At 39.3% G+C, this 18,339-nt stretch overlaps 1 protein-coding gene across 1 annotated transcript in view; it reads left to right on the top strand.

The window, feature by feature from the left end:
- Window positions 1–18,339, top strand: part of osbp (oxysterol binding protein) — a 44,000-nt gene that overhangs the window by 4,994 nt on the left and 20,667 nt on the right. Inside the window, exon 2 of the mRNA XM_031905357.1 lies at window positions 3,106–3,314. Within this exon, the coding sequence (XP_031761217.1) occupies window positions 3,106–3,314 (209 nt within the window). The remainder of the gene's footprint in view (window positions 1–3,105; window positions 3,315–18,339) is intronic.

Below are 18,339 nucleotides of genomic sequence, written 5' to 3'. Positions count from 1 at the left end.
TGCTTTTACATTACCTCTCTGGTCTATGAGGGAGTGGCCATATTTGTGCAGCAGGAGTCTGTTGTTGGCTTTAGAAGCTATAACTGACAGGTTGAGAAGGGGCAGTCACGTTGGCAAAACAGTCAGATTTAGGAACTTAAAGTAACAACTAGAAAAGGACGTTTGAGAACAAACTTCATGTTGGTTTGAAAAACGTGAAGTCACTGAATGAAATCTGATCTGTTGTTGGCCCCTCCCACTTTTTCTAACCTTGGACCACAGTTATATAGTAAGAACTACTGTGCAAAGTTTGGGGATCCTGGTTTTAATAGTGTCTGAATGGCAGCAATTTAAATTTCCCCACTGAAAGTCGAGTGACATCTGATTTGCGGCGGGTGGCTCAGCCCACTTTTTCTGCAAAGTTTAGGGACTCTAGGATTAAAAGTTAAAGAACGGCAGCAGTTTAAATTGAAACCAATAAAAGTCAATAGGTAAATTGTGACTGGTGGTTAGTGGGTGTGCCCACTTTTTCCAACCTTGAGTCGAAGTCACCCAGTGACAAACAGTGGGCACCCTGGCATGAATAATGTGAGAATGACAGCATTTTAAATTGAAAGCAATAAAATTTAATGCATGAAATCTGATTGGCTCTTAGTGGTCCAACCCACTTTTCCTATTTTTGAATTGCAGTTTCCCAGTGACAAAATTTGCAAAGTTTGGGGGCTTTATACACTTCACCATTGAAAGTAAATAGGTGAATGCGATTGGCTGTTGGTGGCTCCGCCCACTTTTTCCAACTTTGAGCCACAAATACCCATTGACTAACTTTGGAAAGTTTATCAACCCTGGAATTAATACTGAAATAATGGCATTACTTTAAATATGAACAAATGAAATTTAGAAAATGGATTGGCTGTTGATATATATATATATATATATATATATATATATATATATATATATATATATATATATATATATATATATATATATATATATATACACATACATACATATATATACATACATACATACATACATACATATATACATACATACATACATACATACATACATACATACATACATATATATATACGTATGTACGTACGTATGTATGTATGTACGTACCCACCCAGGATACCATTATTTTTGGGAACTACACATTCCGACAATTTGAAAAGGTTTCCTAAAATTAGCGTTTTTTATGACTTTTCTAAAAATCGCCTTATTCGCAATTTGCCGCATTTATCTCACAAAATTTCTTACATACAATGACACATCACTCTAAATATGAATGTTAGAGTCTACTGAACAGTTTGATGCCCACTATGCAAAGATTTACCAAAGTATGTGATATGTATGGTCCCCAAATAAAATTAGTCCATTTGAATTTTCTCTAACTGCTGCTAACTCAGTATCAAAGTAGAAAATAAGACCCCTTTTTGCGTATTGTTGTTAAACCCCCTAAATGTACAGCGACCCCTGAAAACCATATATTTTTTGAAAGTATACATTCTGATGAATCCAACATGGGTAAATAGTCCTCTCTGCACCAAAATACCAATCTGCAAAGCTTTCCTAAAGTTAGTGGGTTATAGGACATTTACGAAAATCGCTTAAAAATGTTGCAATTTGCCGTATTTATCTCGCACAATTTCTTGCATACAAAGGCAAATTACCCCAAATATGAACACCACAGGTCTACTGAACAGTTTGATGCCTAATATGCATAGATATACCAAAGTCTGTGGTATTTACGGACCCCAAAATTAAAATAGTGCATATGGATGCGATCGTGTCTGCTGCTTGGAGGTAGGTCCTGCGATAATCGCATTCCATGACCGACATCACAGCCCCCCTGGCTCTTTGCACAAGAACATATGCTGTACATGCTTGGCAGAGCCTTTTTCTGCCAGCATGTACATCGTACATGCTTGGCAGGCAGAGCCTTTTTCTGCCAGCGCGTACGGCATACATGCTTGTCTGTGAAAGGTTTAATACATATTAACAAGTAAACACCCATAGAATGTGCTTTGAGTTTTGTAAACATCATAACATGCTTTAGCTTCCTTGACTCTCCCAAACAAAATTACATTTTTAACTGATTTAAAAATAACAAATTATTTAAAAAAAAAAAAAAAATTTCCATCGTCTATATTTATATTTTCATAAAAGGAGAAGGAAAGGCTAATAAAGAGTTAATCTCAAGCTGCAGGCATACCTTCAGTTGTCTCAATAGTACCCTTAAGTCTCCCCATATTTCACCTGTTCAGAAGATCTGAAGCCAAACGGAAGAAAAAACGCTGGGCTGTGTAAAGAAAGTTCCCATAACGCCTCGCTCAGGCACAGACACCCAGACCAACTGAACATGCTCAGTTAGTAAGACAGCTGTCGCGTTTTTTTTGTATTTTGCGCAATTTTTTAGTCGCCATCACGACTTTATCGTATTTTGCGCAATTTATCCGTCGCCGACGCAATTTTTCCGTATTGAGCAATTGTAAACGGCGGAAAAACCAATCCGATTTTTTTCGCGATGACGACGAAAAAGTCACGGAAAATATACGATAAAGTCGTAGCGGCAACGAAAAATCACGGGACATACGAAAAAGTTGCGACGGCGACGAAAAAGTCGCAAAAATACCGATCATTATGAAAAAGCGCGTTCGGACGCTTTCGGTCCGTTCGTGGATTAGTAAATCTGCCCCTAAGAGTCAGCTTCCTGCTGATTGGCTCAGATCCACATTCCTAAGGGGGGGGAGTGAGTTCTTAGCATTCTTGAGGGAGGGGGGAGCAGGAGAGAGCAGAGAACAGAAAGCTGTGTGTCTCTGGCACAGGAATTACTGACGCAACTAATCTTTTTTCAGAGAAGTCAGTGCAGCGTTTCTGTGAGTGCTTATGGCTGTATTTACATAGAGCTTTCTGATAAAGCTTACTTAGGTTTTTCCTCTTTCCTTCTCCTTTTAATATAGTAATTTTTTGCCAGTCTAAGTAGCACGTGCTAATTTTCCCATTAATTATTCTTGGTGTGTTAGGAGAAGTCTGTAGGAGCTTTCTAAAACTGCTGCTTTTATACACAAGATGCTTATTGCTCTAATTGTGCCCACTGACATGTAATTCTTGCAGCTCCAAAGCAGAGATGCGTCACACCTGTCGAGGAACAATAAATCTTGCAACAGCAAACATCTCTGTAGAAGACTCCTGCAATTTCGTAATCTCTAATGGAGGGGCACAAACTTACCATTTAAAGGCTAGCTCGGAAGTAGAACGACAAAGGTGGATCACGGCACTAGAACTTGCCAAGGCCCGTGCTGTTAAGATGCAGGCAGAGTCAGGTGAGTGCAGTGACTCTAACAGCCATTCTGTTACTCTGGAGTATTTAAAAAATACTTGGTCTTCCTTAACCAGATTCTATGATAAAAAGATAAAGTTTTCATTTCTGACTCTTGTATGTATGTATATCTTTATTTATAAAGCGCTACTTATGTACGCAGCGCTGTACAGTAGAATACATTAATACAAACAGGGTGTTAATAAGATAATAGATAAATACAAAGTATAATAATAAATACAGATAAATACAGCAGCAATAAGTTAAGAGTCGAGGACACAAGAGGAAGGAGGTCCCTGCCCCGTAGAGCTTACAATCTATATCTGCATAGGTTTGTATAATCAAATTATGTTTCCAGTTTTCAGATTAATACAGGTTCTGCTTTCAAAACCACCACCAGGTTATTATTAAAGGGGTTGTTTAACTTTGAGTTAACTTTTAGTATGACATAGAGAGTAATATTCTGAGACAGTTTGCAATTGGTCTTCATTTTTTTTATCTGCAGTTTTTCAATTATTTTAGTTTTTGTTCAGCATCTCTCCCATTTGGAGTTTCAAAAGCTATTTGGTTGCTATGATTCAAATTACCTTAGCAACCAGGGTGTGGTTCCACTGTACCCAGACCGACACGCAATGGCTTCATGTGCAGGCACAACAATCTGATCACACAAGTAAATTGTTGCCTATGACAAATCTTTACTGTGGGTGACTCATCTCCTCATGTGTCAGAGCCTTTAGCATTAGCTCCTGAGTGATAGGTGAACAGCAATTGCCTGATTTAGATTTCTCTCTCCTTGCGAGGCATGTTTGGGACTTCAGAAGTCAAAGTGGTGCATGTGTTTTCCCACCGGCGATTTAATTGCCCGTGGGAAGGAATTTGATGGAGATCAGTCATCCCTGATAGAGGAGATTTATTGCAGCAAATAATCTTCTTGTGTGTTAGGGTTCTGTAGGTTACATGGTACCCAGTCACCATTTGTTTTTTCTGGTACTGCTGGAAGTCATTAAGTTGAGTAGTCTATGATATTAAGGACCTTACCAAATCTACTACCAATCCCATCTAGATTAAATTATTAAATTAGTTAAATTATGTGGGGCACAATACTTTTTTTAACATGAAATGCTTGAAAGTTTTTTGAGAGTGCAAATAGACTAAATTTAACCTAGTTTGGTCCTGAAATAAGTATTTCTGGGACAGAAATGTTCTACTTGACAGGAAAAAAGGTCATACAAACTCCAGATGTTTGTTTATTGCGGTTGGTGAGGACCTGTATACCCCACAGTTGAATAAAAATCTTGACCAACGTCCTGCTGTTCTATGCTTGCAAAAATGAAGCAAACAATTAGGAGAGACTTACACCCTTAAGGGAATACTGTCATGACGTTTTTCAATACTCAACAGATTTTTTTATATTTAAATTTTATATTTAAAGTGATACTGACACCAGAAATTTTTTTTTTTTTATAACATTGTCATAACATTGCCTTTGCATGCTATTTATAATTTTACCATAAAAGTATTTGTCCAAGCTTTTACATTCCCTATCTGATCCCCCATGTTCCTCTATGAGGAGGCGGCCATATTTGTCCAGCAGGGGGCCGTTAGCATTAGAAGCTGTAACTGTCAGGCTGAGAAGGGACAGTCAGGTTGGCAAAACAGTCAGGTTTTGGGATTTCAAGTAACAATTACTTACAAAAGCAAACCTATCAGCAAAAAATAATCAACATGACCTATAGGCAACTTTTTATGTAGATTCATATTTTAAAAAGTTGTTTTTTCGTGTCAGTATCACTTTAATTTTGAAATTACACATGGGGGCTAGCCATATTCTTTATTTCCCAGAGTGTGACCTGTGCGCTAAAACTTCAGTTACACTAATTGCAGTATTCCTTCAACTATGTCAGTGGACAATTATGGTGCCTAGCTTCCTAATTTATGCCCAGATATGAGGATCCTGGCAGAAATGTGAGGGAATTTGGCATTATTGTTTAAATGACTGATTACTTTTTTGTTTGTATGTGTAATATCTGCTTTATTTACCTTTCTTTTGTAGTGTAAAAAAATGGCAAAGTTTTAAAATGTGTCTTCTGTTAAAAGACTAATATGACAGATATATCACTACTGGTTCTGATTCCTGAAACAATGTAGCAGAAGCGGGGCTGGTTAGGAGTTAAAATTAACCTTTTATATTACTTCTGTGAAAATTGCTAGGGATGCACTGAATCCAGGATTTTGTTTGGTATTCTGCCTTTTTTGGCAGGGTTCGGATTGGGCCGAATTCACATTCCTGGCCAAACCGAATCCAAATCCTAATTAGCATGTGCTCATTAGGATTTGGAAGTGTTAAAGGAGAAGCAAAGGCTAATAAGGAGTTAATCTCAAGATACAGGCATACCTTCAGTTCTCTCAGTAGTGCCCTTAAGTCTCCCCATATTTCTCCCGTTCAGTTGATCAAAAGCCTAATAGGGAAAAAAATGCTTAGCTCTGTAAAGAAAGTTCCCAAAATGCCATGCTCCTGCACCAAGACCAAGACTCCTGTACATGCTCAGTGTGTAAGACTTTGAGGAAGCTTCCTGCTGATTTGCTCAGATCCACATTCCTAAGGGGGGCGGGGGCAGCAGGAGAGGGTAGAGAGCTGCGTGTCTCTGGCACAGGAAAACAAAAAGACAACAAATCCTGTATCATTTGATAGAGGACTCAGTGCAGCGTTTCTGTGAGTGGTTATGGCTGTATTTACATAGACCTTTCTGATAAAGCTTACTTAGTTTTTACCTTTTCTTTTCGTTTAAATGTTGCCACGTGAACACGGAAGTGGAACATTTTAAAGATTTGACCCTTCCAAATCAGAAATAGCTTTTGCTAATCCGGATTCAGTTTGGTTTTTGGCCGAATTCATTATGGTGGATTCAGGGGTTTAGCCGAATCTAAAAACTGGGTTTGGTGCATCACTAAAAATTGCTCTACAGCTTGCAATTTGTAGCACAAACAAGCACGAGCCACGTGTAACTGCAGACATGCAATTGCACCCCTTTGCCACTCATTGCCTAAGTGTGGGAGATACTAGCAATGACCCGGGGGTGGCCTTACAAGCCAGTTGAGCATTTCCTGTAGGTGAAAACTGCAGACTGTAAAAGTTGTTTTCCTTGAAGCAGAGTCTTTTATACTTTAAATGTATACTTTTGTACTGGAAATTTTACAAGCTGTGGCAGCTAAGGAATTAAGCCCAAAACGGTTCTATAGAAGATTTTGGATAAAACAGTAAAATAAAAATTATATGATCTGTTTTTCACAAACATTCTAAAACTATACTATGAGAAGCCAATTAAACAAATGAGTAAACACTGTGCATGTTTATTGAGGAAAGTTACATATTCTCATGAGGCAAAAGTAGGTGAACCTCTTGGATTCTTTGTCATTTGAAGGGGAAATTAGGTGTTTAAATAAATGGGATAATCATCAGGTGCAAGTGTGGGACATCCTGTCTTACTGAAAGAACCAAAATCCCGTGTTCTCACTAACCAAGTCTGGTTTTACCAACACAGTTTTGTTGAAGTTTTTCATGACTCGAACATAAGAAAATAATTCGGAGTTCCTCAGAAATCACCAAGTATTCAGTCTTTATTACAGTATATCAAGTATTTATTATTGATGCTTACCAGGCTGTAAGAGCTTTTTCTTTGTGGATTATGCCAACCCTCTGTCAGGCAGATTTTGTACAAATGGATTCAATGCAACACCACTGTTACCCTTTCTAGGAGTTGTCTGCGAACACAGATCACTCGAAAAGCAAGGAGACTAAAGACATCTCTTGCATTGCCAATCAGTCAGTGTTCATGAGTCCAACATTAGGCAAACAATGAGCTACAATGGTGTACATGGCAGGGTTGGAAAGAGAAAGCCACTTCTATCCTATTCCTATTTGCTGCCTGTCTACAGTTTTCTAAACACTAATCTAAGGGGCACATTTACTAATCCCCGAATCTGAATTCCAAATGGGAAAAAAACGGATTGGAAAATGAAAATTTAGCATTTTTTTTTTTAGTCGCCGTCGCAATTGTTTCGTATTTGACGCTACTTTTTTGGCGCCGTCACAGCTTTATCGTATTTTGCACATTTATTTTGTCACCGTCGTGATTTTTTCGTATTGCGCTATAGTAAACGGCGGAAAAACCAATCCAAATGTTTTGCAACGGTGACGGAAAAGTCGCGAAAAATATACGATAAAGTCGTAACGGCGACGAAAAAGTCGTGAAAAATACGAAACAATCGTGACGCCGACGGAAAAAATCGCAAAAATACCGATCATTACGAAAAAAACGCATTCGGACGCTTTCAGACATTCGTGGATTAGTAAATGTGCCCCTAAGTCTTTAGATTCATCCATGTGGTGTTTAGAAAACTGTAAAGACTAGCAAATTCGGCAGCAAAATATCAGGATATTTATGCATGACTGTCTTTCAGTTCATGGACAAAGACCATTAAGTAAAGAATAGTTGAAGGGGGAGATTTATCTTCATTCCCAAGCACTTTAAGGACAATGAAAGGTTATTATAAATTAAAAGTAAGTCTAAAGGCATTCTTTTTAAGTACTTACTGCATATCTAAATTCCCAGATCCCTGCTTGCTTCTCTGAGATACGGTGCTGGCAGCCTACAGCAGTTTGAAGACTACAGTGACATCACTGAAATCTCTCTGTCCTTCCTGTAGGCTGCCAGTGGCAGCCTTCCTATTCTCTGAGCATGTGTGTAACTAGAACCTGTCTGCTGTTCTGAGCTACACATGCCCACCAGCCAATCAGAAGCGGATCTGGCAGAGGGGAGGGGGGGAGGGAATGAGACACATGTGCAGTATGAAGCAAGGAGGGAAAGGAAGGGAGAATACCTTTTTAGAGATGGCTGCCTGTTCTAGAAAATGTGAAGTAAGTGTGACTGAGTAAATATTTGATTAGGTGAGCCAAATGTGTGGCGTTTTTACTAAACAATAGGAGGACTATTGGGCAGTATGCTTTTTAAATTTTGACTTGCATTCTCCTTTAACTATAAAAGTATAAGGCTTAAATAAAACTTTGTTTAACTCACAGCCACATACTTTTCAAGTTTATGGGACAGCTGTTTTCAGTTGCTGGGCATCACATGATTTTGTGATTCAACAAGAAAAGGAAAGCCTGCCAATATCAATGCGACAGGAATGTGACATCACTTAACCCTTACCCTGCCAAGCATGTAGGTACTACGTTATTTTAGAAAAGGCTTTATCTGCCAAGCACGTAGTACCTACGTTCTCGACAGAAAAGGGTATACATATTTACTTTTTTTTCTTAGTTCCTTATTTTATCATTTTGTCTTGTTTTTCCCCTAAAAACTATTTATTTCACAGCGTGACCATTGGATCACGTATTCTGACCACTAACCACACTGTAAAATAATTATTTATATTTCATTGATTTGCCTAATTGTATTTTGCATAGCTTTGCTCTTTGGTAGTTTGGTGTAGAAATCCATCTTCACCTGTTTTGGATTTGTCAGAATCTAGACTTTTCAAAAATATATGGTTTTCTTGTGTACAATTAGGAGTCTTAAGACACATAATATGCAGCAGGGGGCTCTGTTTGCAGAAGCTGAATTGGCAGGCGAACAAAATTCATATTCACTACTTTTATTTGGGGTCCATATATAACCACATACTTCGGTATATTTATTCATATTGGCCGTCCAACTGTTCAGGAGACCTCTGGCGTTCATATTTGGGGTGATTTGCCTTTGTATGTAAAAAAATTTTGTGAGATAAATGTGGCAAATTGTAACATTTTTAGGTGATTTTCAGTTTTAGTCTGTGGGCTCTGTTCGCGAAACTGAGTTGGCAGGCTAGGAAATTCGTACTTCCAAAAAATATATGGTTTTCAGGGGTTTCTGTAGAGTTAGGGGGTATTACAACTCATAATATGCAAGCAGGGGAGTCTTGTTTGCAGAAACTGAGTTGACAAATTTATATGCACTATTTTCATTTGAGGTCTGTACATACCGCATGCTTTGGTATATCTATGGATATTGGGCATCACACTGTTTAGTAGCCCTCTGGCTTTTATAATTAGGGTGACTTACCATTGTATATAAATTGTGTGAGATAAATGTGGCATGCAATATTTATAGGTGATTTTCAGAAATCACCTAAAAATCGCTAACTTTTTGCAGATTGGTACTTTGGTGTAGAGAGGCGTCTTTACCCATGTTGGATTTTTCTGAATGTGTACTTTCCAAAAATATGTTTTTCAGTGGTCACCCTACATTTTTGCCTCTTTTACCGCTCACAAAACTGCCCATGTGTTTATGAATTAGGTAAATGTAAGCCATGAAATTAATGTAACATAATAACATAGTAAGTTGGGTTGAAAAAAGACATACATCCATCACGTTCAACCATAATGCCTATATGTAACCTGCCTAACTTCTAGTTGATCCAGAGGAAGGCAAAAAACCCAATCTGAAGCCTCTCTAATTTGCCGCAGAGGGGAAAAAATTCCTTCCTGACTCCAAGATGGCAATTGGACCAGTCCCTGGATCAACTTGTACTAAGAGCTATCTCCCATAACCCTGTATTCCCTCACTTGCTAAATACCCATCCAGCCCCTTCTTAAAACTATATAATGTATTAGCCAGTACGACTGGTTCAGGGAGGGAATTCCACAACTTCACAGCTCTCACAGTAAAAAATCCTTTCCGAATATTAAAATGGAACCTCCCTTCTTCTAAATGGAGTGGGTGCCCTCGTGTCCGTTGGAAGGACCTACTGGTAAATAAAACATTAGAAAGGTTATTATATGATCCCCTTATATATTTATACATAGTTATCATGTCCCCTCTTAAGCGCCTCTTCTCCAGTGTAAACAGACCCAACTTGGCCAGTCTTTCTTCATAACTGAGACTTTCCATACCCTTTACCAGCTTAGTTGCCCTTCTCTGGACCCTCTCTAACTCGATAATGTCCCATTTGAGCACTGGAGACCAAAACTGAACAGCATATTCTAGATGGGGCCTTACCAGTGCTCTGTAAAGGGGAAGAATAACCCCTCCTCCCGTGAATCTATACCCCCTTTTAATACAGCTCAAAACCTTGTTTGCCCTTGCAGCTGCTGCCTGGCATTGCTTGCTACAGCCAAGTTTATTATCTACAAGGACTCCAAGGTTCTTCTCCATTATGGATTTGCCTAGTGCAGTTCCATTAAGGGTATAAGTGGCTTGCATATTTTTACATCCCAGATGCATGACCTTACATTTATCCACATTAAATCTCATCTGCTACTTAGCCGCCCAGATTGCCAGTTGGTCAAGATCCTGCTGCAAGGATGCCACATCCTGGATAGAATTGACTGGTCTGCAGAGTTTTGTGTCATCTGCAAACACTGATACATTACTTATAATACCCTCCCCTAAGTCGTTTGTGGGGAACGGTATCAAATGCTTTGGCAAAATCCAAATAGATTATATCTACTGCATCCCCACTGTCCAGCTTCTTACTTAGCTCATCATAAAAAGCAATTAAGTTGGTCTGACATGACCTGTCCTTTATAAAGCCATGCTGATTACTGCTCATAATGGCATTCTCCAGTACATAATTTTGTATGTGATCCCTTAACAAGCCTTCAAATAACTTGCCCACCACGGATGTCAAACTTACAGGCCTATAATTGCCAGGCTGAGATCTTACTCCCTTTTTAAATTAAGGAATGACATTCGCCTTCTTCCAATCCTTAGGTACAATACCTGATGAAAGCGAGTCTGGCCCAGGTGCCTTTTTTACATTTATCTTGCGTAACCCTTTAAGCACCATATCCTGTGTCAACCACTGCATAGTTGGAGCTGAGGCAACAGTGCAGCTATTGGGTGGGACTTGGCACTCTGGCTCCTCTACTGTATACATAGAAAAAAAGAACTGGTTAAGCACATCTGCTTTTTCTGTATCCGCTGTAACCATATTGTTACTATAACTCAATGGGGCCACACCCTCAACCTGCATCTTTTTACTATTAATATACTATTATACTTTTTGGGGTTAGTCTTGGCCTCTGCCGCAATGCGCTCCTCATTTTCTATCCTTGCCTTCCGGATTGCTGTTTTGCAACACTTGTTATAGTGTTTATAGTCATTAAACGCAGCTACTGTCCCCTCTGACTTATATTTCTTAAAAGCTTTCCTTTTTTTCCATATTAACTTCTTTACCTCAGTGTTAAGCCACATAGGGTCATTCTTAACACTTCTACTTTTTCTTATTAATGGAATAAATTGAGAACAGTATTGATTTAATATCATTTTGAATGACAACCATTTCTGCTCTGTATTTTTATCAGAAAACATAATGCCCCAATCTATGCCCTGAAGCGCTGCCCTTAAGGAGCTAAAATTTGCTTTTCTAAAATGTAGTGTCTTTGTTGCCCCAGTGTAAATTTGTTTCCTGCACCAAACATCAAATGAAATAACATTATGGTCACTATTACCAAGGGCTTCAACCACTTGCACATTTGCTATACTTTCTGGGTCATTATAGATCATTAGATCCAATATAGCATGGTTCCTAGTTGGCTCCTCAAGAACCTGTGACATAAAGTTGTCATGCAGCTAGTTTATAAACTTGTTCCCATTTACTGTCCTGGCAGTACTATGGCTCCAGTCAATATCAGGATAATTAAAATCCCCCATTATTATCATTATTATAGCAGCCTTTTCTATTTGCAACAGGAGCTGAGCCTCCTCCTCACTTACATTAGGGGGTCTATAGCATAGCCCTACAATTAATTTGGTAGATTCTTTACTATCTGTGAGAAGCTCAACCCATAAGGATTCAGCTCCCTCTGTTACCCCCATCACTTCCTTTTTAATATTTGCTTTTAATTCCTGCTTAACGAACAGACACACTCCTCCTGCTTTTCTATTGCGCCTGTCCCTCTGAAACAATGTATAACCCCCAATATTAACTGCCCAGTCATGCAAACTCCTTTAACCAAGTTTCAGCAACGCCAGTCACGTCATATTTCCGCTCCAATGCCAGTACCTCCAGCTCTCCCATTTTACCAGGCAGACTCCTTGCATTGGTAAACATTTAATACTGGTACCGGCGTGAGAATGACATGTAAACAACTTATGGGCCTCCCTGCCATTATCAGTACCCCGAAGCAAGTCTCCTCCCCACAAGGTATATTTTGGGGTCTGTAAGTGCCATGTACTTTGATAAACCTATGTATTTGTGGCTTTACCCCCCATATAATGCAGTAAAATGCTTGTGTTGATTTTGCAGTAACTTAAATGATACACCATATAGGGGTATCTTCATTCTGGGGCCCCTACATGCCACATACTTGGGTAAACCTATGTACATTGGGTATCAAACTGTTTAGTGGACTTCTGGCATTTAAATTTAGGGTGCTTTATCTTGGTACCTAAATGATATGTGGAAGATAAGAAGCTGTAGAATCGAAGCTTTGAAGCGATTTTTTCAAACATTTAACAAATTTTTATGAAAACTGGTACATTTAGGAAAGCATTGGAACTTGGTAGTTTGGAGTAGAAAAGACAGTTGCTTATTCTGGATTCAGCAGAATCTGTGTTTTCCAAAAATGTATACTTTTCAAGGGTAAACCTACTGTAAGTGGAATATTTGGCATTGAAATCTAGTATGCAGATTTCTGGAGTGCTTTGGAAAGTAGTCCAAAGTAGTGTACTGCTTGGACTTTTTGACCTATATAAGTGAGAAATCTCCATAAAACTATACATATTTGGTATTGGCGTGTCCAAGAGACATTGAACTTTCAACATCTGTTGTATTTTCTTGCATAAAATAATTCATGTTTCTGATATGTTTATGTTATGGAAAATATTATTTTTCTTCATTTTTTAGACGTTAGGCACTCCCCAGTGATTGTAATCCCTTACCTGATACCCTTGGCTAGTGCTTCTGTTAGGAGAACATATGCAAGGGAGGTATATGCAAGGGAGCGTTTTTCCTTTTGTCTTCTTTCTGCATCTCGGAGGCAACACACGCACTTGCCTGAAAAAGTTGCCTTTTTTGTTAAAGTTGGCTTTTTATTGGCATGCGCAAAGAAGGAAGAAGGAACACTTGCGTACACCTCGCCTCATGCAGTTTTCTCTTAACAGTAGCACTGGCCGGAGGGTTTCAGAGCACAAGTCACTTGGCAGTGGACACCTGGGAAAGTGAGGATCTTCATGTCAAATGACAAAATGAAATATAAAAAAAAACTGCTTGTTCTTTTATTAAATGAAGTTTAGTGCAGGATTAGCTCTAATAACTGAGCAAGCCACACAAGCTACTAATAAAGATTTAGTTCACCTTGTGAACATTTAATAGAATGGCCTATTAAGAGCATCATGTCAGTTGGTCTTCATTTTTTATTTTTATGGTTTTTAAATGATTTGCCACCTTTTGGTCACTGACCCCAGTCACCAAAAAAAAAAAAAAAAAAAAATAACTCTGTGAGCCTACATTTTTATTGTCATTATTTAACAAAAGATACTCTGCACACTCTGCATTTTTAATGTATGTAGGACTTTTAGACATTCTACGCATTGTTACCAAAAATGTCTTTTAAAATGTCTCCTTTAAACAAAACAGGCATTGCTTGTCCATATATTGCAATGTATTCAAGATACATCCATCATCCCCGGTCTGGCCAGTCCTACACTTTAATCTGATTCATTAAGAATTCTACTGCTTCTATTCTGTTTTCAACAGTACCAGATAACTGCTTCTATTCTGTTTTCAACAGTACCAGATAACTGCTAAAATTTTGTCTGGAGAGCCGCTAAATGATAAGCTAAGTAAAAAAAAAAAAAAAAAAAAAAAAGCGAAAAAATTACCAACTGCAAGTTGTCTCAGAATATCATTGTCTGTGCATATGACTGTTTCAGGCACCTCCTGAAACCTCAGATTTTTGTTTGGTTTTCAATAACATGCAGTAGAGCTGGGCGGTATGACCAAAAATTTATATGACGGTATTTTTCAAAATTATATCGGTATCACGGTATTTGACGGTATATAAATAAAAAATAAATAATAAATATTGGTGGCCCCCCAACCCCCCCCCCCAACAACCCCAACAACAACCCCAACAACCCCAGCCCCCCCAACAACCCCAGCCCCCCCCCCCCAACAACCCCAACACCAACCCCAGCCCCCCCAGCCACAGCCCCCCCAGCCACAGCCCCCCCAACCACAACCCCCCAGCCAGCCCCCCCAACCCCAGCCACAACCCCCCCAGCCACAACCCCAGCCACAACCCCCCAGCAGAACTTACCCAACTTGTGGTTCCTCCAGCTCCAGCGATGCGTCCTAGCGACGTCGCGTGCGCGCTGACGTCACATGCGCGCCGACGTCACGTACGCACGGGCGCAACCCGGATGTGATTGGAGAAAAACAGCAGGCGGCACGCATACCGGTATAGCGGTATGTTTAAAACTCATACCGTTTTTTTTTTAAAAAACCGGTATACCGGTTAAACCGGTATACCGCCCAGCACTAACATGCAGCTGTGTTTTATTAAAATGACAGTCACCCCAGTTATGATGTAGTGACCTTGGCAATACATTTCACAGTGCCTTCACCATTTCTTGACACTGAGTGCAGATAAAGAACGGAGCAGGTTGGCGGCTTGGCTAATGACCCTTAGAGTTCAGATCATGGGGGCGCCATATTTGCGTTCTGCAATTTAATTTTTTTGTACTTTTTCAGTTTGGATCTTTTAATGATTACTATATATTTGTGATTTTAGTGAAAATGAGTTGTGTGTGTGTGTATGCCCATTTTTTGTTCAGATCATGGGGGCACTATATTCCACTTAAAGGGGCAGGATAGCCCTTGTTCAACATGAATTCATTGAATGGGACTTTACGACCTTAATAGTTCACAGAACAGTACAAACCAGGGAACCCCACTATATGTTATGATATGCACAGTGATTCATTTTGCCTGCCTGTATGTATGGCATAAATGCTTTTATCAGCGTTGCCATTCAGAAAACCTCTTTTTGTCCACTTTTTCCTTCTGCAGACAAAATAACTAAACTATGCTCTCCACACACGCAGGATAGATGCACTGAGCTTAATTAGCATTTGTTGAGCAGATTGGAAGTCTCATCTTGACCACTTACACAAAGTAATTTGTGCCATTTTCTAAGCACCCACATACGCTTATACTTGGGTTGGCGAGAGGAAAACCACATTTATGAAGATAGTGACATTTACACTAAAGCGATTGTCGTTTATAAACGTTATATAGACACCTCATACTTGTATGGGAAGGTGAAAGGTCCACTTATAATAGCTTTTTAGAAAGTCTTAACCACAATGATTTTAACCTTAATTTCACAGGTCACTTTAATGCGAAGGAGATCTCTTTTTTTTAGATCTAACACTTGGAGTCCTTGTAGATAATAAACTTGGCTGTAGCAAGCAATGCCAGGCAGCAGCTGCAAGGGCAAACAAGGTTTCGAGCTGTATTAAAAGGGGTATAGATTCACCTGAGGAGCGTGTTATTCTTCCCCTTTACAGAGCGCTGGTAAGGCCCCATCTAGAATATGCTTTTCAGTTTTGGTCTCCAGTGCTTAAACAGGATATTATTGAATTAGAGAGGGTCCTAAGCTGGTAAAGGGTATGGAAAGTCTCAGTTATGAGGAAAGACTGGCCAAGTTGGGTCTGTTTACACTGGAGAAGAGGCGCTTAAGAGGTGACATGATAACTATGTAATAATGCCTTATTTAGGACATGAAGGCACCCACTCCAATTAGAAGGGAGGTTCCATTTAAATATTCAGAAAGGATTTTATATTGTGCGAGCTGTGAAGTTGTGGAATTCCTTCCCTGACTCAGTCATGCTGGCTGATACATTATATAGCTTTAAGAAGGGGTTGGATGGCTTTTTAGCAAGTGAGGGAATACAGGGTTATGGGAAATAGCTCTCAGTACAAGTTGATCCAGGGACTTGTCCGATTGCCATCTTGGAGTCAGGAAGGAATTTTTTTCCCCTTTGCAGCAAATTAGAGGGGCTTCAGATGGGGTTTTTTTTTTCTTCCTCTGGATCAACTAGAAGTTAGGCAGGTTATATATAGGCATTATGGTTGAACGTGATGGATGTACGTCTTTTTTTCAACCTAACTTACTATGGTACTACGTTACATCAAGAATCAAAAATAGTTATCACTATATTTAATAGAGAATGTGCAGGGAATACTTTGTTTTGGGTGTCAGAAGGCTGCATGTAACACATATTTAGAAGGCTCCCAACAGGCCAGTTTTGTAGGTTAAAAACGTAATTGCAGCTCGTAGTCTGATTTTTTGGTTAACACATGCAAACTAAGGGATCAGTTTGCAGCAAGAGGATACTCAGAAAATTACCTCAAATATGCCTTTGCTAGAGCAATGGATACAAATAGAGAAGATTTGCTACAAAAAAAAACAAAAAAGAACAAAAAGAAAAATACAATTATGGTTATCACCCCCATAGCTGGCAATTTAACTCAGTGGTGAAAATAGATCAACTGTTGGAGCAATTGTTACAAAATGGAAGAGGCTAAAGACAACTGTCAGTCTCCCTAGGACTGGGGCTCCATGCAAGATCTCACCTTGTGGATTATCACTGATGATAAGAAAGGTGAGGAATCATCCCAGAACTACAAGGGAGGAGATGGTCAATGACATGAAGAGAGCTGGGACCACAGTTTCAAAGGTCACTGTCGGTAGAACACTAAGCCATCATGGTTTCAAATCATGCATTGCACGGAAGGTTCCCCTGCTCAAGTCATCACATGTCCAGGCCCGTCTGAAGTTTGCCAATGACCATCTGGATGATCCAGATGAGGCATGGGAGAAAGTCATGTGGTCAGATGAAACCAAAGTAGAACTTTTTGGTCTAAACTTCACTCGCCGTGTTTGGAGGAAAAATAAGGATGAGTTGCATCCCAAGAACACCATCCCTACTGTGAAGCATGGGGGTGGTAACATCATGCTTTTGAGGTGCTTTTCTGTGAAGGGGACAGGACGACTGCACTGTATTATGGAGAGAATGAATGGGGCCATGTATTGTGAAATTTTGAGCAACAACATCATTCCCTCAGTCAGAGCATTAAAGATGGGCCCTGGCTGGGTCTTCCAACATGACAATGACCCGAAGCACACAGCCAGGATAACCAAGGAGTGGCTCCGTAAGAGGCATATCAAGGTTCTGGAGTGGCTTAGCCAGTCTCCAGACCTAAATCCAATAGAAAATCTTTGGAGGGAGCTGAAACTCCGTGTTGCTCAGTGACAGCGCCAAAACCTGACAGATCTGGAGGAGATCTGTGTGGAGGAGTGGGCCAAAATCCCTGTTGCAGTGTGTGCAAACCTGGTCAAGAACTACAGGAAATGTTTGACCTCTGTAATTGCAAACAAAGGCTTCTGTACTGCATATTAACACTGATTTTCTCAGGTGTTCAAATACTTATGTGCAGCAGTGCAATACAAATACATTCTTTAAAAATCATACAAGTGATTTCCTGAATTTTTTTTAAATGCTGTCTCTCACAGTGGGAATGCACCTACAATGTGAATTTCAGACCCCTCCATGATTTCTAAGTGGGAGAACTTGCAAAATCGCAGGGTGTTCAAATACTTAGTTTTTTCCCTGGTTTACAGTGAGGAACATGTTGGCCAATTCAGTGCAATGCTCCAACGCTGCATAACTATAACACCACAAAAATGATAAAAAAGGCACTCCTACTTAAGAATAAAGGATAATTTTTAAGTTAATATGATGAGTGGCTACTGCAGTACAAACAGCCTGATGTGTTTCTGGAAAGACCCTTAATCATAGGCTAATAGACATTGGGTATGTTCCTTTTAAGAATGAATTAACAGGGCCATCTAAAGGTCAAATACAGAATGTCAATTAAATAAAGTAATATAGACAACAGTGAAATCAAACAAAAATAGAAAAATTAAAATTAATAAAATTCCAGAGGGTATTAAGTCTATTTAAAAAAAGAAAAAGGGT

The sequence above is a fragment of the Xenopus tropicalis genome, chromosome 7, assembly GCF_000004195.4.
Source record: "Xenopus tropicalis strain Nigerian chromosome 7, UCB_Xtro_10.0, whole genome shotgun sequence".
Taxonomy (NCBI): Eukaryota; Metazoa; Chordata; class Amphibia; order Anura; family Pipidae; genus Xenopus; species Xenopus tropicalis.
Note: the sequence above shows the minus strand (reverse complement) of the source record. Positions and strands in the feature narration are given on the sequence as shown.